Below are 22,197 nucleotides of genomic sequence, written 5' to 3' on the forward strand. Positions count from 1 at the left end.
TAGAGACGGGGGGTCTCACTATGCTGCCCAGGCTGGTCTCGAACTCCTGGGCTCAAGTGATCCTCCCACCTTGGCCTCCCAAAGTGCTAGGATTTCAGGTGTGAGCCACTGAACCCAGCCAGAGGTAGGGATTCTTGGGCAGGTTATTGATGGAGGGAGAGCTCTCAGGAGAAAGGGGAGGAAAGGAAACAGCCTGGGGCAGGGGGAAGAAGCTAAGAAGGATGAGGTCTTAGCTAGAACTATCCACAGCCTGACCCCACTTCGGGCTCTGGTGCATACACCACACCCCAGAGTTGGTCTCAGACTGAAGCAAAGGGCCTGGCTTTTTATGCCCCTTCACCAGCCAGTCATCACCCGTCAGCTGCCAGAGGGGAGAACTTGTATAATCTCCTCAGCAAAGTGGCTTCCATTTGCCAAGGGCAATTTTCCAGGCAAGGAGGCAGCTGGAGTTATTATCAACCAACACACACAGCAGCTGGAAAATGGTGACCTGCCCAGTAAAAGTGACCTCGGTGGGATGCCCACAGCGTCTGCCTCCCCAGCCTCGCCTCCCAGCCATATAGAGTGTTCACTCGCTGTATAAAAGGGCACACAGACAGGATGGATGGGGCTAAATTGGAAATGCAGGTAGCTGCTATTTGCAGCTTGGATGGTTAATGTTTCTTTGGCTGATGGATTCCTGGCTACATTGAGTAGTCCATAGGCTGCGTCTGATGAAGCCTGTCCCTTCACAGATAATGCTGGTTCTTCTGCTGCAGAAGAGCCCGGGGCATCCTCCGCTCCCCATCAGCACCTCCCTTTGGACCCTGCTCAGAAGCCTGGAGCCTTTCCCTGAGACCCAGCCTTGGCTGTCCCTCCTCCTCTTCTTCCCCTGCTCATTTCCTCACACCTATTTATTTCCCACTAACATGAGATTAGACAGTAAGCAGATGATTCATTCTTTTGGGAAGTCCATCATTCAGGAATGCCTCAGCTATGGAAGGCATTTTGGAGACAAGAATTTAAAAACCCCATCTCCCCTTTGTGTGGGAGTGGAAGGGATGGGCTCTTGAGTTGTCCTGGGTTCAAATCCTGGCTGTACTATATATTAGCTGTGGGATTGTGACCCACCCCCGAGGACTCCCTCAGTATGAATGCCCAGCTAGCCACTGTGTGCATGAAGGTCAGGGAATCAGATTAGCAGCATTTGTTTAAAAAACTAGAAGTTTGGTCGGGCACGGTGGTGCACGCTGGTAATCCCAGCACTTTGGGAGGCCAAGGGAAGAGGATTGTTTGAGGCCAGGAGTTTAAGACCAATCTGGGCAATATAGTGAGAACCAACCCCAATCTCTACAAAAGAGTTTTAAAAATTAGCTAGTCATGCTGGTGCATGCCTGTAGTCCCAGCTACTCTGGAGGCTCAGTCAGGAGGATCTCTGGAGCCCAGGAGTTTGAGGCTGCAGTGGGCTATGATCACACCACTGCACTCCAGCCTGAGGCAACAGTGCAAGACCCTGTCTCAGTAAAAAACAAAAACAGAAAAATTCTAGAAGTTCTAAAAGTTCTCTCTCTGGCCACCTGTCCTCCCATATCTGTAGTCTTTGAAAAGATTTTTTTAAGTTAATACTTATAGAGAATTTACTATGCACTTGGCATATTGCCAAGTGCCTTATACATTATCTCATTAAATGGCTACAACCGCCTTGGAGTAGGGTCTTTTAACATCACCTCCAGTTGACTGATGGGCCCAAGTCTCAAGAGCTTGCAGGATTTTCCTGGCATACACAGGGAGTCCAGGGCTAAGCCAGGCTGTGCACAAACAACTCTCTGCCTCCCAAGCTTATTCTTTTTTTTTTTTTTTTTTTAGACGGAGTCTTGCTCTGTCGCCCAGGCTGGAGTGTAGTGGCATGATCTCGGCTCACTGCAAGCTCTGCCTCCTGGGTTCAAGCGATTCTCCTGCCTCAGCTTCCCAAGTAGCTGGGACTACAGGTGCCCACCATCATGCCTGGCTAATTTTTTTTGTATTTTTAGTAGAGACGGGGTTTCACCGTGTTAGCCAGGATGGTCTCGATCTTCTGACCTCGTGATCCACCCACCTTGGCCTCCCAAAGTGCTGGGATTACAGGCGTGAGCCACCGCGCCTGGCCCTCCCAAGCTTATTTCTATGGTAGCTGCCTTGCAGACGCCTGCCCCTGCCCTGCCCTGAAATGTGGGGGTCCCACAGCATAGAAAGCCCAAGGCAGGATTTCCCTGATCAGAGGGACCAGCTCCGCTTTCATCTCTTCTTCAGAAGCCAGTAAGGCCCGCCACATCTGAGGCTTAATGAGGTCTACCTGGAACAGGCTTAGCTCTCCAAAGGCAGAAAAGTCATGAACACACAGGCAGTGGTGATAAGGAGCCAGGACTTAAAGACCTTTGGCCCCGAAACAGTTGGAGAAACCCAGAGTGTTCCTTTCTTGAGTAAGGTGTACTTTTCAGTCTTGGGGCCAGCGTGTGTTGGAGTAGGATGGGGGAGTGCCAGGGATGAATGTTAACCACCTTGGTCCCCCTCCAAGGCTCTCTCATCCATCTTCTCGACCAGACAGAGTGGAACACCAAGGCATTTCAAATCACTTTCACTTTTCTATTCTATTAGCAGAAAGTCTCCCCTGGGTGATGCCAGGTCTTTAATACCTGTCTCCACTGGCTGATCTCTTACTGTGGAGGAGTGCGCGGCCCAGGCTCAGAGGCTTGGGCAGGCAACAGAAAGATTGTTCCTACTGCATTCAACCTCTGGCCACATTGACATAAAGTCTCCTTTCAAAGTAAATGTATTTGGATGGACACAGTGGCTCACGCCTGTAATCCCACACTTTGGGAAGCCAAGACAGGAAAATAGCTTGAGCTCAGGAGTTTGAGACCAGCCTAGCCAACATGTTGAAACCCTGTCTATAAAAAAAAAAAAAAAAAAAAAATTAGCCGTGCATGGTGGTGCACACCTGTAATCCCAGCTATTCGGGAGGCTGAAGTGGGAGGATTGCTTAAGCTAGGGAGGTTGAGGCTGCAGTGAGCCATGATTACACCACTGCACTCCAGCCTGGGCAACAGAGTGAGACCATGTCTCAAACAAAAAAAACAACAAAAAGAAAAGGTTCAAGGGGTGGATTCTGAGATTAGCCGGTGACTGGTAGAAGGAAGAGGGGGTGGTCTGGAAAGTCTTCAGGCATGGACAGTTATGTCCATGCTACTGCAGCGATTGCATGTTCAAATTCAGCAGGAGTTAGTGTGAACCTTGTGGTGGAAACTCAGGCCATGACATCAGCAAGCTCGTTCTGCACAAACTCCATTTGACCATCTTGGTCCCAACAGATTTCAGCTCGTTTCTCCTTGATCTCATAAGCAGAGAGAGTTTCAGCATTTTCAGCAAGTTGATTTCTTTCTTTCTTTCTTTCTTTCTTTTTTTTCTTGAAAACGGAGTCCCATTCTGTTGCCCAGGCTGGAGGGCAGTGGCACAATCTCAGCTCACTACAACCTCTGCCCCCCTGGTTCAAGCGATTCTCCTGCCTCAGCCTCCCAAGTAGCTGGGATTACAGGCACCTGCCACCACGCTGGGCTAATTTTTGTATTTTTAGTAGAGATGGGGTTTCACCATGTTGGCCAAGCTGGTATCAAACTCCTGAGCTCAAGTGACCCACCAGCCTCGGCCTCCCAAGTGACATTCCTTTCTTTTCTGCTCTTCTTCAAACTCGAGAATTTCTGTTAGTTACTGGCTTCTTACTCTTTGGGGCACAGTTTCAGCTTTTCAGCACGTTGTTTCTTTCTTTTCTCTGCTTTCCTGTAAGCCCAAGAATATAGTCATTGATTCTTTTTTTTTTTTTTTTAACTCTTTGAGGCATGGTGTCAAGTCCTGGTTGGCCCCAGTGGCTGCCATGGATGTACTAACCCTGAGGTGGGTCTCCTACGCCTCCCTCCCTCTGGTCTTCTCGACAGGGAGGGCCAGGCGCAACCACAAAGTGTCCCGGGCCTGTGGAGCGGCATCACCATGGACAGGGGACTCTGTGTAGGAGGCAGAGGTGGGAATGAGCATTGTCCACCATCACTGGCCACAGAGGTGATGTGGCCACTTCCCAGGGCTTCAAGACACATGAAAGTGAGGATGCATTCATCAGGGTGAGAGCTGTGATTTTTGGAAACTCAAGTCAAACAGATGAGGTCAGCTGCTGAGTTCTCTTCTCAGAGAGAGACCCTGCTGCCCTGTTGTGCTCCAACCTTATGTGTAATTATCTTCCAGTACTGACTGGGAGATGACCTGCAGGGCAGGTGCATTAATTACCAGGAGATAGAAAATGGCTTGACTTCAGGCCGGGTTCGGTGGCTCACACCTGTAATCCTAGCACTTTGGAAGGCCGAGGTGGGTGGATCACTTGAGGGCAGGAGTTCAAGACCAGCCTCGCCAACATGGCAAAACCTCATATCTACTAAAAATACAAAAAAATTGGGGCTGGGTACGGTGACTCCCGCCTGTAATCCCAGCACTTTGGGAGGCCGAGGTGGGTGGATCATGAGGTCAGCAGATTGAGATCATCCTGGCTAACACGATGAAACCCCGTCTCTACTAAAAATACAAAAAATTAGCCAGGCATGGTGGTGGGTGCCTGTAGGCCCAGCTACTCGGGAGGCTGAGGCAGGAGAATGGCGTGAACCCAGGAGGCGGAGTTTGCAGTGAGCCGAGATTGCTCCACTGCACTCCAGCCTGGGCAACAGAGCGAGACCCTCTCTCAAAAAAAAAAAACAAAATTAGCCAGTCATGGTGGCACACACCTATAAACCCAGCTACTCTGGAGGCTGAGGCACGAGACACGAGAATCGCTTGAACCTGGGAGGCAGAGGTCACAACGAGCCACGATTGTGCCACTGCACTCCAGCCTGGGCAACAAGGCAAGACTCTGCTGAAAAGAAGAGGGGAGGGGAAGGAATGGGAGCTTGACTTGTTAGGGGAGGCCAACATGCGATAGAATGGTTAAGAATGTCTTTCAAAAAGCCCTAGAAGATTCCAACAATCTTGCTTGAGTTTAACATAACTACAGAGTAATTCTTATTAATTAACGTCAAACATTTTTATTTTAATTTTTTTCTTTTTTTATTTCTTCTTTTTAAAAAAAAGGGATACATGTGTAGAACCTGCAGGTTTGTTTCATAGGTAAACGTGTGCCATGGTGGTTTACTGCACCTATTGTCTCGTTATTTTAATTTTAATAGAGTGGGGACCAGTGCCTTTCCTAAGCCTGATCCCCATCTCAATTCCTCTCTCAGAAGCAACCTGCTTCTTCTAGAGAGATATTCAGTGCGTGCATAAGCATACGCATATCCTGTGTCTCTCCTTCTTCACTTAGCAGATCTCAGAGATTATTCTAACTCAGCCCAAATAAATCTCTCTCACCCTTTTCTACAGCTGATTCGTTACATTAGAAGGCTTATTTCCCTGACCCACTATTGATGGATGTTAGTTTGCTTTCAAGTCTTGAGATATGAGAGTGTCACAATTAAGATCCATGCTCATAGATCTTTATACACACTGGTAGGATAAATTCATAGAAGGGCAATTGCTGAATCCGAGTGTGCTAAGCCTTGTTGTGCAATGTCAGGCCCAGTCTGGATGGTAAATGCTGTCGGACTCTGGGAATAAGCAGATGTATGAAGGCCAGATGAGGCATGCGGGTCGCAGATCGCAGGTGGCATCACTACTCGCTCAGTCTCTGAGCAAACATTTGTCGAGATTTGACTCCGCCCATGGGCGCTGGGAAGGAAGGTGAGGATCCTATCTGCCAATCCAGCACTAGGGCCTGTTGAACCACACTCCCCAGCCAGCCCCAGGCTTGAAATTTTCTTGCATTTATCTCCCTTTTTATTTATTTATTTATTTAAATAGAGTCTCACTGTCACCCAGGCTGGAGTGCAGTGGCGTGATCTCAACTCACTGCAACCTCCGCCTCTTGGGTTCAAGAGATTCTTCTGCCTCAGCCTCCCGAGTACCTGGGATTACAGGCACGTGCTACCTCGCCCGGCTAATTTTTGTATTTTTAGTAGAGACGGGGATTCGCCATGTTGGCCAGGCTGGTCTGGAACTCCTGACCTCAAGTGATCCACCTGCCTTGGCCTCCCGAAGTGCTGGGATTACAGGTGTGAGCCACCACACCTGGTGCATTTATCTCACCTTATGTTTATGTAGTCCAGTAGGTCTCAAATCTGAACAAGCATCAGAATCTCCTAGAGAATTTGTTGGATTTCTAGGCTGCCCCTTGAGAGATTCTGAGTCAGGGATGTTAGGTGGGGCCCCAGGAATCTCTTTTTGTCAACAAAGGATAAAAGACCCTTTGGTGTTTAAAGAGAGTTGGGGGGTTGGAAAGGAAGGGAGAGGGAAGGAGAGGTGGGAGGGGCATGGGGAACCCTTGGATGCAATGAGATCTCTAACAATACTCTCCTGCCCTCAGGTTACAGCCACCCCGCCCTGCTGAAACTCATCCAACAGCCTCAAAATGCGGTAGGTCTTGGGGTTACACAGAAGAAAGACAAAATATGTTCATGGCCATTCACAGAATCACTGGGCAGACTTTGGCAATAGTCCTTTCATTCATTCATTCATTCCATAAATATGTATTGAGCCCATACTATGTGCCAGGTATGTGGCATGCCTTGATGAATGAAAACGCAGTGCCGACATTCCCACGGAGGCAGTCAATTAACCACACACATGAATAGAGAATTGCAACAATATTAAGTGCTACAGAGTAAGGTAGGCAGCGCTTTGTGGGCATAAAAGAATGATGCTAATAGTTAATGTTTATGGAGAGCATAATTTGTACCAAACACTGTGTTCAGCACTTTATAGCGACAATATTGACAAGTCTGTGAAGCAGGTACTCTTGTTATCCCCATTTTTCAGATGCAGAAACTGAGGCACAGAGTGGTTAAGTATTTGCCCGAGGTCACACAGCTAGTGGAGGCGCTGAGAATAAACCCACAGGAGCTGAGCTATTTGGGGATGGAGAGGGTGGGTGTCAGGGAGGCTTCCCAGGGAAATGACTTCTCAGCTGAGATCTGAAGGAGAGGAAGGTCTGGGAGGCCACGAGTCGGGAGGAATGGTCTCAGCAGGGAGAAGAGGGCAGCGGCGAGGGCAGCAGTGTGGCTGGAGCAGAGAGAGTGGGGAGGGACCCAAGGAGGACTGGTGTAGCAGCAGGGCACAGGGTTTTCAGACGCCACCTAGGCCAGGGGTTCAGAACTCTCACACTGTTGACATCCGTAGCCAGATAATTCTGTGTTGTGGGGGGCTGTCCTGTGCATTGAGACATTGAGCAGCATCCCTGGACTCTACCCACTAAAGGCCAGTAGCAACTCTCTCCTGAGGTTGTGATAACCAAAAATGTCTGCAGACATGGCCAGATGTCCCCTGGTGGATACAGTCACCCCACGTGAGAACCCCTGCAATACAAGACACCTGTCTCTATCCGAAGAGAGATAGAGAGCCATTGCACATTTATACTAAAGAATATGGCCAGGCACGGTGGCTCATGCCTGTAATCCCAGCACTTTGGGAGGCTGAGGCAGGCAGAGCACTTGAGGGAGGTCAGGAGTTCAAGACCAGCCTGGCCAGCATGGTGAAACCCCGTCTCTACTAAAAATACAACAATTAGGCAGGTGTGGTGGTGTGAGCCTGTAATCTCAGCTACTTGGGAGGCTGAGGCAGGAGAATTGCTTGAACCCAGGAGGTGGAGGTTGCAGTGAGCTGAGATGGTGCCACTGCACTCCAGCTTGGGCGACAGAGGGAGACTTTATCCCAAAAAATAATAATAATAATAATAATAATAATAATAATAATAAAATAAAAAATAAAAAGTACAACACCCATGCAGGCATGCATACAGCCTAAATGCACCACTCAATGAATTTCCCATGTAACCAATGTTTCACAACTCTTTTTGTTATTGGAACATCCCTTAAGGAGCATTTTTAGACATTATTTTCCTAGTTGTTCCCTATCATGAAATTGAAATAGAAAAATACAGTACATATGGAGTGTATCTGTGTGTTGTATTTATGTCCGTGCTTTACATGGAACAGAGTAAAAAAAAATTTTTTTTTACTCCCACTGAGAATGCACGAGTTGTAATGAGGAATCAGAACATGCCCCCACCCAGTTATTATTCCTTCCAACCAAATTAAGTAGACCCCTCTCCTTACTTTTAACAGATTGCTGTATTTCTCCAGTTTTGTTTGCTTGTTTTTTTCTTGAGACAGAGTCTTGCTCTGCTGCCCAGGCTAGAGTGCAGGGGTGCAATCATGGCTCACTGCAGCCTCGACCTGCCAGGCTCAAGTGATCCTCCCACCTCAGCCTCCTGAGTAGCAGGGACTACAGGTGCCCACCACCATGCCCAGCTCGTTTTTGGTTTTTTGTTGGTTTGTTTGTTGTTTTCTTTTGTTTTTGGTAGAGATGGGGTTTCACCATGTTGCCCAGGCTGGTCTCGAACTCCTGGGCTCAAGTAATCCTCCTGCCTCGGTCTCCCAAAGTCCTGGGATTACAGGCGTGAGCCACCACACCCAGTTGTATTTCTCCAGTTCTTTATTGCCATGTAAATGGAGTTTTGCAGTGTGTATCTTTACCTCGTCTGGCTTATTTCATTCAAAATTACGTCTGGGTGATTCCTCCAGGTGTGTGTAATCGCAGACTGTGTATCCTCATGGCTTTAGAGCGTTCCCCTCTGCGGATATCCTGCAATCCTACTGTCCGTGGGTATTTGCATAGCTCCAGTTCAGGGCTCTTATGAAGACCACTGCTGTGGACGTTCGCGTGTGTGTGTTTTGCTGTACCCATTTAGGTGTTTCTGTTAGATACGAAGCTTGGAGTAGAACTGCTGGCCATGTACAGCTCCTGCAGATCCTGCCAGACAGTTCTCCAAATTGATCGCACCAACTCCACTCCCACAGCCGGGGGAGGGTTCCAGTCTCGCCACATCCTCGCCAACACGGGGTATCACTGGAGGATTTTTCTTTGACTCAGAGAGTAACATACTTATCCACACATGACAAGGAACTTGATCCCAAAAAGAAATCTAAGAAAGGCAGAAGGAACAAAGACCCAATCCTGGTCAGAAAAGGGGTCCCTAGCCCTAAAACGTTCCTCACTTTAAATAAACAGAGTTGGAGCTAATAGGAAAGAACCACATTTTCTTCTGTCTGAATGGGTGTGCCCTGCCTGGGAGGGGCCAGGGGACACTCTTGCCTCCGATTAGTTGAGAGGTTTAGGGGCTGCTGTACAGGGAACTGGTGTCCTCCTGAAGGTGTCTGATGAGGCCCACTGCGGCCGGAGGCTTCCGAATGTGTTTACATCTAAAGCCTGGCTTTGTTTTGAAATGTTGTGCGAATCCCAGATGCCTTGGCAGTTGGTGCTGAAAAAAAATGTGTCAACAAACATGTCAGACACATTTGCAGTGTCAACCGCCTCCAGAGGCAGAAGCGTCCTCAACAACACACGACGTCAAGGCCCAGAGATTCCGGCTGCATGTGGTGGCTCACGCCTGTAATCTCAGCACTCTGGGAGGCTGAGGCAGAAGGATCCCTGAGGCCAAGAGTTGGAGACCAGCCTGGGCAACATATCGAGACCCTGTCTCTACGATAACTGTTTTTAAAAAATTAGCCAGGTGTGGTGGTGCATACCTGTAGTCCCAGCTACTCAGGAGGCTGAGGTGGGAGGATCGCTTGAGCCCAGGAAGTCATTGCAGTGAGCTGTGATCTCGCCACTGCACTCCAGCCTGGGTGACAGAGCGAGACCTTGCCTGTAAAACAAAACAAAACAAAACAAAAACATATCCCAGAAAACAAAGGCCCAGGGATTCTGATTTCAGGGACAGTACTACCCTGTCCCTGCCAGGAGCTTCCCCCACCTTCCCTATGCCCCCATCACCTTTCACCTGTCTCTCCCCTCTCACCTCGTCAGGGACTGGTCCTAACCCTCACATCTCCCACTTGGCTTTCTGCCAGCAACCTCTCCCCATCGATCCCTCCCACCTCCCTTCTCACCCCCTCCAAACCATCCACCAAACTGTGCCGCGTGTGGAACCCTTCCCTGGTACTTACTGCCTTCCGGCTGTGTCCCGATCTCCTCCACCTCAAATGCTAAGCCCTTGGAGGGCTGCCTCCCACTTTCTTCTTTAGCCTTATTGCTTGACATTTGCTCATTCATTGGTTATTGACTGAATGCTTCCAATGTGCCAAGCACTCTTTTTGGTGCTGGGATTTAATGGTGAATCCACGTTCTCCATCCCAGTCTGGGTTGGGTTGTTCTGCAGAGGAACCGGGTTTGGGGCTTGATGAAAAGAGCACCCTGACGCAGTCTTAGAGAGGTGGCAGCTGACCTCCACGGGCTAAAAGGTTTTCAGCAGGACATGCCCAGGGCAGTAGGCTGGGGCACCACTGGCTGACATCTTGGGTCTTCCAAATTTTTGGCTGGAGATGCACTCAGGTGGTGGCGATGGTATTCTGCTTGTACAGGGCAGGTTCCTGCCAGGTCACCAAAGTCCCAAGAAGGGGTTTATCAACCCTTTTGCACCCAAACCAAACCACCCTGAAACTCCACCATAATTACTTCATGTGACTTCCTAAAAATGAAACCATGTCCCTTAGATCTAATATCTGGATTCCAATTATGATTTCTTTTTTCTTCTTCTTTCTTCCTTCTTCTTCCTTCTCCTTCTCCTTCTTCTCCTTCTTCTTCTTTCTTCTTTCTCTCTCTGTCACCCAGGCTAGAGTGGAGTGGCTTGATCATAGTTCATTGCAGCCTCGAACTCCTGGACTCAAAAGATCCTCCCACCTCAGCCTCCTAAGTGACTGGGATTATAGGCGTGAGCCACTGTGCCCGACCTCCAGTTACTATTTCTTATGTCACCAGGCCCATCTCATTACATTGCCAACAAGTTATACAATAATCATGGACATTGCATGTGCACAGTCACATTGCAATGAATGCACATAGCACAGCAGGCCTGACCAAGTAAGACACCTGCCATCCTATGACCTCTGGGTCTTTCCCTCTGCATAACTCTTCCTTTGAGACTGAACTCCTGCATCCTCTGTATGCCATATCATCTCACTGGCTCCTTACAAGCACCTAGCGAAGAGTCTCCAGTTTGGCAGATGAGAAACCCAAAGCTCAGAGAGGTTAAGTGAGTTGCCCAAGGTTGCACAGCCACTTAAGCCAAAGCCAATTCTCTTCATGCTGTACCCTAAGCCTGCTGAGCTGACTGCAAGGGTTTAGAAAGCTATCCTTATTTGATCCTGATACCCAATGTCCCAGATATCTTCTGTTCTTAATGTCACGCTTTCTCGAGCAAGAACATCACCCCCACATCGTTCCTAGACCCAGACGGCTGTCAAGCTGCCAGCCAGCCCTACTGTCCCCTTCTGGGAGCCATTTCCCTGCTGCTAGTGAGGGCCAGCTTGCTTCCACCCTATTCTCATGATGTGATTTCTTAGGAGCCCCACTAACAGGTCAGAGCCAGAAGGAAATGTTCCTTAAAGTCCCATCCAAGGTTGGGCACAGTGGCTCACACTTGTAATCCCAGCACTTTGGGAGGCTGAGGCAGGCAGATCACTTGAGTCCAAGAGTTCAAGACCAGCCTGGGCAACATGGCGAAACCCTGTCTCTATAAAAAAATACAAAAAATTAGCTGGGTGCGGTGGCATGTGCCTGTAGTCCCAGCTACTTGGAAGGCTGAGGTGGGAGGATCACTTGAGCCTCGGAGGTTGAGGCTGCAGTAAGCTGATATCACGCTACTGTACTCCAACCTGAGAGAGCAAGACCCTGTAACCAAAAAAAAAAAAAAAAAAAAAAAAAGCCCTTCCAGGCAAGCCAAGGTCTCTGGGTTGTGCCAAGCATGAGCATTTTCGGGCAGAGGCTACCTGGAGTATCTGACAGAGAGTGGCATCTAAAGTCAGTAAACCTAGATCCAAGTTGTGGTTCTGCCCCTTCTTGGCTGTGTGACTTGGGGCAAGTTGCTTGACCTCTCTGGTCCTCAGTTCCCCCATCTCTACAATGAGGACAATTAACTTCCCTCACTACTTATCCTAGACCCAACTGAGTGATCGTGAAGCAGAAAAAGCAAGAGGTAGGAATCTGACAGTTTCTAGCAGCACAAGTCAAGTCCTAAAGCTACTGGGAGAATCATCTCTGGGAACCCTTCTGCCCTTAGGGTGTCCTATACAGTGATGCTGGTTTTTGGATTTGCACTGAGTGCATTACACTGATTTTGCCCAAGAGACTCTTTCTCTACTCCAAAAGTCCCTTTTTGTATTTTTAGCAGAGAAAAGGTTTCACCATGTTGGCCAGGCTGGTCTCGAACTCCTGGCCTCAAGCAATCCATCCGCCTCGGCCTCCCAAAATGCAGGGATTATAGGCGTGAGGCACTGCACTCTGCCTGTTTTTTAGCCATTCTAATGGTTAAATATATAAAGAAAGAGACTCACGGGAAGTTGCAAAAACCAGTACAAAGAGCCCCATGTACGCTTCGCTCAGTTTTCCCCAGCGGCAGTAGCATCCTATATAACGCCAATGCAATATGGCAACCAGGACACTGACCCTTTTTTAAAACATCCACAGCAATCCTAGTGGATTTCTCTAAAGGTTTAAGGAAACCGGCCATGCCCCACGCTGACAGAACGTCATCATCCTGCAACCCCATTTGGAGGCTATTTGAACACAGGGGCTATGAAAAGCACCATTTGTGGGCAGGGAGCTGGGTCAGGCCCCCCCAGAAGTCACCATTTGTCTCTTGCCCTTTTGCAGAGCATGTTTGTCAACAGACCCGCCCTCGGAATCCTGCCTCCGGAGAACTTTGTGGAGAAGCTCCGGGAGTCCTTGCTCTCGGTGAGTTCTGGAGAAGCAATCCCATTGTCTTCAGACACGGTACTGGCAGGGGAAGGGAAAAGTGGAGACGCCAACAATGAAGAATAAGGTGTTGCTACAGAAATCTTTCTCTCTGAGCTTATTCTTCCAGGCAGAGTATTTTAAATTTTTCTTTTAAAGGACAGAAGGGATTCTTTGTGTGCAGGACAAAAGGAGCTGGGGAAATGAATATGTGTCGCATGATAGGAGCCTTGCATATGTCATTCAATCCTGCCCCCACTTCTCGGTTTTAGTTACTACAAACGATTAAAGCCATTGGGAGCCTCAACGTCCCGCCTGGACCGTGTAGGTGTCTTAGACAGTGGCAGGTGCATCAGGAGTGGGCTTTTGCCCCCCTTCTTTCCTCTCTGCCAGCCTCAGGGCCTCCCTGGGCTTCTCCGCCACCCTTGGAAAAGCCTGAGCCCACCCTCCCAGTCCGACACCTTCCAGGACAGCCCTGGTTCTCTGTCCCCGGTACGGCCCCTGCGAAGATTCAGCTCCAGCCAGGGGAAGCGGGAGGACAGGAGTCATGATGAGCCTGGGCTCACGGCTATTTCCCTCCCCACAGGTGGCTCCCAAAGGGATGTCCCAGCTCATCACCATGGCCTGCGGCTCCTGCTCCAATGAAAACGCCTTCAAGACCGTCTTCATGTGGTACCGGGTGAGGTTTGGGGCACACACACACACACACACAGGCTCCCCAGCACCCAGCCACACGCTCACCCCCTTGTCTGACTGTTCATTCCAATGGGCTGGAGTATTAGACATCAGTACCAGGGTTAAAATACAGGGAGGGCCACTGCTGGATGGTACTTTGAGACAGCACAGTGGGGTATGGTGCAAAGGGCTGAGGCTTTGGCATCAAAACTATGCAATGTGGGCTGGGCGCAGTTGTTCACACCTGTAATCCCAACACTCTGAGAGGCAAAGGCGGGCAGATCACTTGAGCCCAGGAGCTCGAGACCAGCCTGGGCAACATGACGAAACCCCATCTCTACTAAAAAAAAATTCAAAAATTGGCCAGGCATGGTGACGCATGCCTGTAGTCCCAACTATTCTGGAGGCTGAGGTGGAAGGATTGCTTGAGCCTGGGAGGTCAAGGCTGCAGTGAGCCGTGGTTGTGCCACTGCATTTCAGCCTGGGTGACAGAGTAAGACCCTGTCTCAAAAAAAAAAAAAAAAAAAAGAAGAAGAAAATGCTCCTTAAATTCCCCTCCAAGGTTGGGCACAGTGGCTCACACTTGTAATCCCAGCACTTTGGGAGGCTGAGGCAGGCAGATCACTTGAGTCCAAGAGTTCAAGACCAGCCTGGGCAACATGGTGAAACCCCGTCTCTATAAAATATACAAAAAATTAGCTGGGTGCAGTGGTGCGTGCCTGTTGTCCCAGCTACTTGGAAGGCTGAGGTGGGAGGATCACTTGAGCCTGGGAGGTCGAGGCTGCAGTTAGCTGATATCATGCTACTGCACTCCAACCTGAGAGACACAGCAAGAGCAAGGAGCAAGACCCTGTAAAAAAACAAAAACAAAAAAAACCCTTCCAGGCAAGCCAAGGTCTCTGGGTTGTGCCTCTAGGTTATTTTATTTAAATATTTAAATTTAAATTTATTTAAATATTCTAAATTGCAGAGACAGAGTCCCACTTTGTTGCCCAGCATGGTCTCAAACTCTTGGCCTCAAGCAATCCTCCTGTCTTAGCCACCCAAAGTACTAGGATTACAGATTTGAGCCCGCACATCTGGCCTCCATTCTTCCTGGCAAAACATGCAACGCTCTCAGCAGATCTTAATCCAACAGATCTTAATCGTTGCTGATGGTGCTTAATGCATTATGTGTGTTAGTTTCTTTTGTTGCGAGCACAGTTGGTAGCCTCACGTTTCAGTACAGACCTGCAACAATTAATACATGAGATCCACTCCTGAGAAAGCACTTTCTACTTGTCTGGACTGAATATCGGTTTGGTTGGAAAGTTGAAGCCCCGACTACCCCAGAGCATCTCTGAGATTTTGTTCTGTTCTATTGTTTCAGAGCAAGGAAAGAGGGCAGAGGGGCTTCTCCCAGGAGGAGCTGGAGACGTGCATGATTAACCAGGTGAGTGCAGCTGGGCTTGCACCACGTACATCTGGGGAAGCTGCACAGCCTCTCCCGGGCTGTTGCTGGCTGGCTGGCACTGTCCTCAATTAGGAAGGGCCAGGCCAGGCGCGGTGGCTCATGCCTGTAATCCCAGCACTTTGGGAGGCCGAGGCAGGCGGATCACCCGAGGTCAGGAGTTCAAGACCAGCCTGGCTAATATGGTGAAACCCCATCTCTACTAAAAAGACAAAAATTACCCGGGCATGGTGGCACACGCCTGTAATCCCAGCTACTTGGGAGGCTGAGGCAGGAGAATCATTTGAACCCAGGAGGTGGAGGTTGCAGTGAGCCGAGATCACACCACTACACTCCAGCCTGGGTGACAGAGTGAGACTCCTCTCAAAACAAACAAAAAAACAAAAACAAAAACAAAAGGCCGGCTGCTGTGGTTCACGCCTGTAATCCCAGCACTTTGGGAGGCCAAGGCGGGTGGATCTCCCGAGGTCAGGAGTTCCAGACCAGCCTGGCCAATATGGCGAAACCCTGTCTCTACTAAAAATACAAAAATTAGCCAGACGTGGTGGAGGGTACCTGTAATTCCAGCTACTCGGGAGGCTGAGGCAGGAGAATCGCTTGAACCCAACGGGAGCGGAGGTTGCAGTAGGCTGAGATCTCACCACTGCACTCCAGCCTGGCGACAGAGCAAGACTCCATCTCAAAAACAAAACAAAACAAAAAAAGGACAAGAGGGTTTCTGGAATCTGTGGGAGGAGTTCTTAGGGTTTTTCCCGGAGGTCTCAGGGAATTGGTGCTCAACCAGCCTGAGACAATGCCAACCTCCTAGAGACTTGGGGGCCCCCACAGTTCCCTCTGAGGCACCTCCAGCAGTTCTGCCTGAATCAGTTGGAAACATGTTTGGATTCCCTTGCTGGGTGAAGAGTCAGAAAACAATGCAAGGATTTGCAGCTGTGCCATTTGCTTGGGGCTGGAAAGGGACAGGGCGTCCATGCACCCCTCCTGAACCCAAGGCGCAGCTGCCATGGGAGAGAGCCCGGAGAGGGCCTCCCCTCACCCGCTTTCTAGCACCACAGACCCCTTCCAAAGGCCTGGGGGTTTTCCTGCAAGGTGCCCAGCTCAGCCCCTTGCCTTGGTCACCCTGGGATGCAGGCGTGCACCCATCAGCACTTGACCCGCCTGACACCTAAGGAGGCCTGAGTAGTAGGGAGCCAGGGGATGGGGAGGAAGTTGAAGAGCCTGTAGAACAGGGGCTGAAAACCCAGGAGTCCCCAGCAGCTGGAGGTAGGCGGGCAGTGGGTACTGCTTGGCCACTTACAGCTGCCACAGGAGGAAAATGGGTCCAAACAGTGCAGCACTGGTGAGAAGCCAGAAGTTCAGGTCTCTATGTGAAATTTCTTGGTTTTAAATTTTGCAACTTCTTTTGAGACAGAGTCTCGCTCTTGTTGACCAGGCTGGGGTGCAGTGGCGCGAACTCGGCTCACTGCAACCTCTGTCTCCCGGGTTCAAGCGATTCTCCTGTCTCAGCCTCCCAAGTAGCTAGGTTTACAGGCCCCCACCACCATGCCTGTCTAATTTTTGTATTTTTAGTAGAGACGGGGTTTCTCCATGTTGGCCAGGCTGATCCCAAACTCCTGACCTCCGATGATCTGCCTGCCTCAGCCTTCCAAAGTGCGGGATTACAGGTGTGAGCCACCGCACCCAGCCTAAAATTTGTGACTTAAAAAAAAAAAAAATTAAGTATGTATGCAAATAAAACGTGTGTCTTGGATATAGACCCCATTGGTCCCATGTGTAACTTTTGCCTGAGAAGGATTCCTGGTTCTTCTGATAGATTTCTATGTCCCTCTGGACTTGCAGGGGCAACAGTACAGTTCCCCCATCCTTACAACTATGACTAATGACTGATATTTCTTGGTTTTAGGCCCCTGGCTGCCCCGACTACAGCATCCTCTCCTTCATGGGTGCGTTCCATGGGAGGACCATGGGTAAGGAGGGACCAATGCGCTCCCAAGGTGGGGTTTAGAATAGTAATAATAACGGCAACAATAGCGGCGGCTGACATTAGCAGTTTGCACATATTGTCTCACTGATTGCACACAATCCCATGCAGAGTGGGGATTATTATTCCTGCTTTGCAGATGTGGGAATCAGTGTTCAGGAAGAGGAAGAATTTCCAAGGCTATTCAGTGACAGAGCCGGGACTGGAACTCTTGACTCTGTCTTCAAAGCCTGCACTGCATCTGTGATTAATCGCAATGCAAACACATACCCACGCACGCATGCCAATTAAGGGTTTGAGAGTTCCCCTTCAGCTTCCAGATGAGAACTGGGGTTCAGCATCAAAACATCTCATGTACTCCCCAAGTATATACACCTACTATGCACCCAGAAAAATTAAAAATTAAACGATAAAAAGAACTGGGGTTTCACAGGCAACAGGCCTCCCTGCCCATTGACAGCCTCGCGCTGAAATGTCTATCATCTCCTTTACAAAGACGGTACTGCCTGCTTCCCCAAGCCAAGCGTCTGCTTTTCTGTTTTGCTGAACTCAGGTTGCTTAGCGACCACGCACTCTAAAGCCATTCACAAGATCGACATCCCTTCCTTTGACTGGCCCATCGCACCGTTCCCACGGCTGAAATACCCTCTGGAAGAGTTTGTGAAAGAGAACCAACAGGAGGAGGCCCGCTGTCTAGAAGAGGTAATGCTCATACCCTGCAGATCCTCCCCAACCACCATTCCTGTTGCTCTTGCCGCCCCAAGACTTGGGGAGAAGAGAAACAGATGAAGGGTTTATCTGGGGATCTGTGCAGTGCTCCCCCAGGGGGAAGCAGGGACACAGAGGCCTTGCGTCCCAAATGTTCTATGTTGGGAGAGTTCGTGAGACACACTGTTTCTGTCACAGCATCCATCACCCAACTCTGATATCAATTTCTGTATCACTTAAGTTTCTTGGAAGACAAGAGTCAATGACTCTAAAATAAGAGAAAACAGATCAGTTGAAAGAATATGGGGCTGGGCGCGGTGGCTCCGCCTGTAATCCCAGCACTTTGGGAGGCTGAGACGGGAGGATCACCTGAGGCCAGGAGTTCGAGACCAGCCTGGCCAACATGGTGAAACCCCATCTCTACTAAAAAATAGCTGGGTGTGGTGGCACATGCCTGTAATCCCAGCTACTAGGGAGGCTGAGGCACAAGAATCCCTTGGACCCGAGAGGCAGAGGTTGCAATGAGCCAAGATTGCACCACTGCACTCCAGCCTGGAGTGAGACTCTGTCTCAAAAAAAAAAAAAAAAAAAAAAAAAAAGAGAGAGAGAGAGAGAGAAAGAAAGAATATGGCATATCCCACAGGAAAAAATGGTTCCACAAGATCCTCTAAACCACTGGTTTTGTCTTCTCCTGAGTCCTGGGGCTTTGAGTTGCTGTGGGTCGGGGGATGCTATGGGAGAGGCTGAGGACAGGCAGCACCCCCCTACCGCCCGTTTCCACGTCATCTAACACAGCCCTCTTTAGATCCACTCAGTATATGGGGGTTCCAGGGAAGACATTGGAAGTAATCTGCAGCTGGAAAAAAATATCACTTTTTGGGTATAGATTTGAGCTCAAATAAGGCTGCTGGTTTTTTTTCTTAGGCACATCATCATTTTCAATCAGTTCATACTTATTGAGCACCTACTAGATGTCAAGCAAGGTGCTAGGTGCTGGGTATTCAGTGGTAAATAGAAAAGACAAGATAATGGCATCAAGTACAGCACTGTCCAATAGAAATATAATGCAAGCCACATATGTAATTATAGCTTTTCCAGTAGTCACCTTTTCTTTCATTTTTACACCCTGCCTGGAAACTGCCAAGGAGTCACATTTGCTTTGTTTTGTTTTGCTTTGTTTTTGAGATGGAGTCTAGCTCTGTTGCCCAGGCTGGAGTGGCGCGATCTCAGCTCACTGCAAGCTCCGCCTCCTGGGTTCACGCCATTTTCCTGCCTCAGCTTCCTGAGTAGCTGGGACTACAGGCGCCCGACACCACGCCCGGCTAATTTTTTGTATTTTTAATAGAGACAGGGTTTCATCGTGTTAGCCAGGATGGTCTCGATCTCCTGACCTTGTGATCCGCCCGCCTCGGCCTCCCAAAGTGCTGGGATTACAGGTGTGAGCCACCGCGCCGGCCTTCTTTTGTTTTGTTTTGTTTGAGACAGGGTCTCACTCTGTCACCCAGGCTGGAGTGCAGTGGTGCAATCACAGCTCACTGCAGTCTCGACCTCTCTGGGCTCAGGTGATCCTCCCACCTCAGCTTCTTGAGTAGTTGGAACTAAGGCACATGACACCACCACACCTGGCTAATTTTTGTATTTTTTGCAGAAGCAGGTTTTGCCGTGTTGCCCAGGTTGGTCTCAAACTCCTGGGCCCAAGTGGTCTGCCCACTTCAGCTTCCCAAATTGCTGGGATTACAGGTGTGAGCCACCGTGCCTGGCCAGGAGTCACGTTTTTTAAAATTACAAAGAAATAGGTGAAATTCATTTTCAGAGCATTTTATTGAACCGAATATATTCAAAATATTATCATGTAAATGTGTAATTCATATTTTTAAACCATGTGATTTTTATATTCCTTTTTAAAAATTCCTTTATTTTAAAAATTCGTTTATTTAGGTCTAAACAAACTAAGATAGTCCTTTTCTTCATATTCAGTTTTTGAAACACTGTGTGTATTTTACACTTACAGCACAATGCTCTAAAAACAAAGAAAAACCGGGCACGGTGGCTCATGCCTGTAACTGCAACACTTTGGGAGGTTGAGGCGGGCAGATCACCTGAGATCAGGAGTTCAAGACCAGCCTGACTAACATGGAGAAACCCCATCTCTACTAAAAATACAAAATTAGCCGGGCATGGTGGTGCATGCCTGTAATCCCAGCTACTCCAGAGGCCGAAGCAGGAGAATCACTTGAACCCGGGAGGTGGTGGTTGCGGTGAGCTGAGATTGTGCTATTGCACTGCAGCCTGGGCAACAAGAGTAAAACTCCATCTCAAAAAAAAAAAAGGAAAACAAAGAAAAGTATCTCAGAGCTTCCTTGGGGTGACTGGTGGAGACCAAGGTCAAAATCATATCACCCAAACAGAGGCTTTTTCTTAATTGTACATAACAAAGAAAGCTTTCACTTGTTAGTCTATCTAGGTGTACGGTTTGGGGTTTTTCTTTTTTTTTTTTTTTTTTTGAGACAGAGTTTCACTCTTTTGCCCAGGCTGGGGTGCAGTGGCACGATATCTCGGCTCATTGCAACTTCTACCTCCTGGGTTCAAGCGATTCTCGTGCCTCAGCCACTGGAGTAGCTGGGAGTACAGGCGTGAGCCACCATGCCCAACTAATTTTTGTATTTTTAGTAGAGATGGGGTTTCACCATGGTAGCCAGGCTGGTCTGGAACTCCTGACCTCAGGTGATCTGCTCGCCTTAGCCTCCCAAAGTGCTGGGATTACAGGTGTGAGCCACCATGCCCAGCCTCTTTCTTTTTAATAAAGACAGGATCTTGCTGTGTTGCCCAGGCTGGAGTGCAGTGGTGTGGTCACAGCTCACTGCGATCTCACAGTCCTGGTTCAAGGGGTCCTCCCAGCTCAGCCTCTCAAGTAGCTGAGACTACAGGCACGCAGCCACCATGCCCAGCTAATTTCTAAATGTTTTGCAGACATGAACCACACTATGTTGCACAGGCTGGTCTCAAACTCCTGGCCTCAAGGTATCCTCCTGCCTCAGCCTCCCAAAGTGCTGGGATTGCAGGTGTGAGCCACCACACCTGGCCCTTAGAACAGTTTTTTAACCAAGGATATATCTCCGATTCTGCCCCAAAAGGATTCTCACACCAATAATAGCAATAATACTGTAAGAATAGGAACAATAATAATCAATAATAATGTAGTTGTGCTAATCATAATAGTAGCAGCCACCACTTTATGTGTGCCAGACTCTGTGCTGTATTTTCTCTCTCTCTCTCTGTGTGTGTGTGTGTGTGTGTGTGTGTGTGTGTGTGAATGCTCTCACCTTTATTTCTCTCAATATACCCGTGATGTAGCTATTTCCCACATAACAAGGTTAAGTGACAGGTGCATGTTCCATGTAAAACAGAGGCAGAACCACAGCTAAAACATCTGGCCCAGCAATCAACTCATAGTGCTATATTTTCTCATTCAGTCCTCTCCACGACCCTGGAAGGTGGATTCTGTCAGTGTGCCCATACAACACATCAGGAAAGTGAGGCTTCTGAAGCTAAATGACTTGCCCCAAGTTATTAGTTTGTATCCACCCAGGTGCTAGCACCGATTTCAAGTAGGATACATTCCCATCCATACACATAGCTTCTAACAGAGGCTTCACTGGTCTTAGGAAATGCACACAAACACATTTCCAATAAAATTACATGGGGCTCATCGAACCCCAGATTCCCACCCACGGATACTGGTCACAAGCCTCTGCCATCGGTGGTCACTTTCCCCTTTGGGATCCAGGTGGAGGATCTGATTGTGAAATATCGGAAAAAGAAGAAGACGGTGGCCGGGATCATCGTGGAGCCCATCCAGTCCGAGGGTGGAGACAACCACGCATCCGATGACTTCTTTCGGAAGCTGAGAGACATCGCCAGGAAGGTCAGTGGACAGGGCTGAGGTTGGATGGAGCCACTGGGTTTTCTGGGTTGAGTTCCCCGAGTAACGGGCCAGCAGCACCTCTGCCTTGGAGCTTCTGTCAATCTCCAGACTTGCAGAGGCTGTCTGTCAGCATCAGGGGTGGAGAAGTTGGGGTTGGTGAAAGAATGGGGATTCTTCCCTAAAACTATACACACACACAGACACACACACACACACACACACACACACACACACACATATATATATATATATTTTTTTTTTGAGACAGAGTGTCACTCTGTTACCCAGGCTGGAGTGCAGTGGTGCGATCTCAGCTCACTGCAACCCCTACCTCCCAGGTTCAAGTGATTCTCCCACCTCAGCCTCCCGAGTAGCTGGGACTACAGGCACACGTCACCATACCCAACTAATTTTTCTATTTCTAACAGAGACGAGGTTTCGCCATGTTGGCCAGGCTGGTCTTGAACTCCTGACCTCAGGTGATCTGCACACCTCAGCCTCCCAAAGTGCTGGGATTACAGGGCTGAGCCACCACGCTTGGCCTTAAAATCTTTTTAAAAAACCTTTTTGGATACATAATAGTTG

General features: G+C 49.0%; 1 protein-coding gene across 15 annotated transcripts in view; it reads left to right on the plus strand.

Moving 5' to 3' along the window:
• The window catches only part of ABAT (4-aminobutyrate aminotransferase), a 161,749-nt gene that overhangs the window by 128,127 nt on the left and 11,425 nt on the right, over positions 1-22,197 (plus strand). For 14 of the 15 annotated variants that reach the window (XM_063796604.1, XM_054668151.2, XM_054668152.2 and 11 more), the window contains 7 exons: positions 6,449-6,498; positions 12,793-12,873; positions 13,460-13,552; positions 14,918-14,980; positions 16,902-16,965; positions 17,533-17,681; positions 21,475-21,612. In XM_063796604.1, coding sequence (XP_063652674.1) covers positions 6,449-6,498; positions 12,793-12,873; positions 13,460-13,552; positions 14,918-14,980; positions 16,902-16,965; positions 17,533-17,681; positions 21,475-21,612 — 638 coding nt within the window. The remainder of the gene's footprint in view (positions 1-6,448; positions 6,499-12,792; positions 12,874-13,459; positions 13,553-14,917; positions 14,981-16,901; positions 16,966-17,532; positions 17,682-21,474; positions 21,613-22,197) is intronic. The other variant, XM_016929376.4, reaches the window with a different exon arrangement.

Source organism: Pan troglodytes, chromosome 18 (genome assembly GCF_028858775.2).
Source record: "Pan troglodytes isolate AG18354 chromosome 18, NHGRI_mPanTro3-v2.0_pri, whole genome shotgun sequence".
Lineage (NCBI taxonomy): Eukaryota > Metazoa > Chordata > Mammalia > Primates > Hominidae > Pan > Pan troglodytes.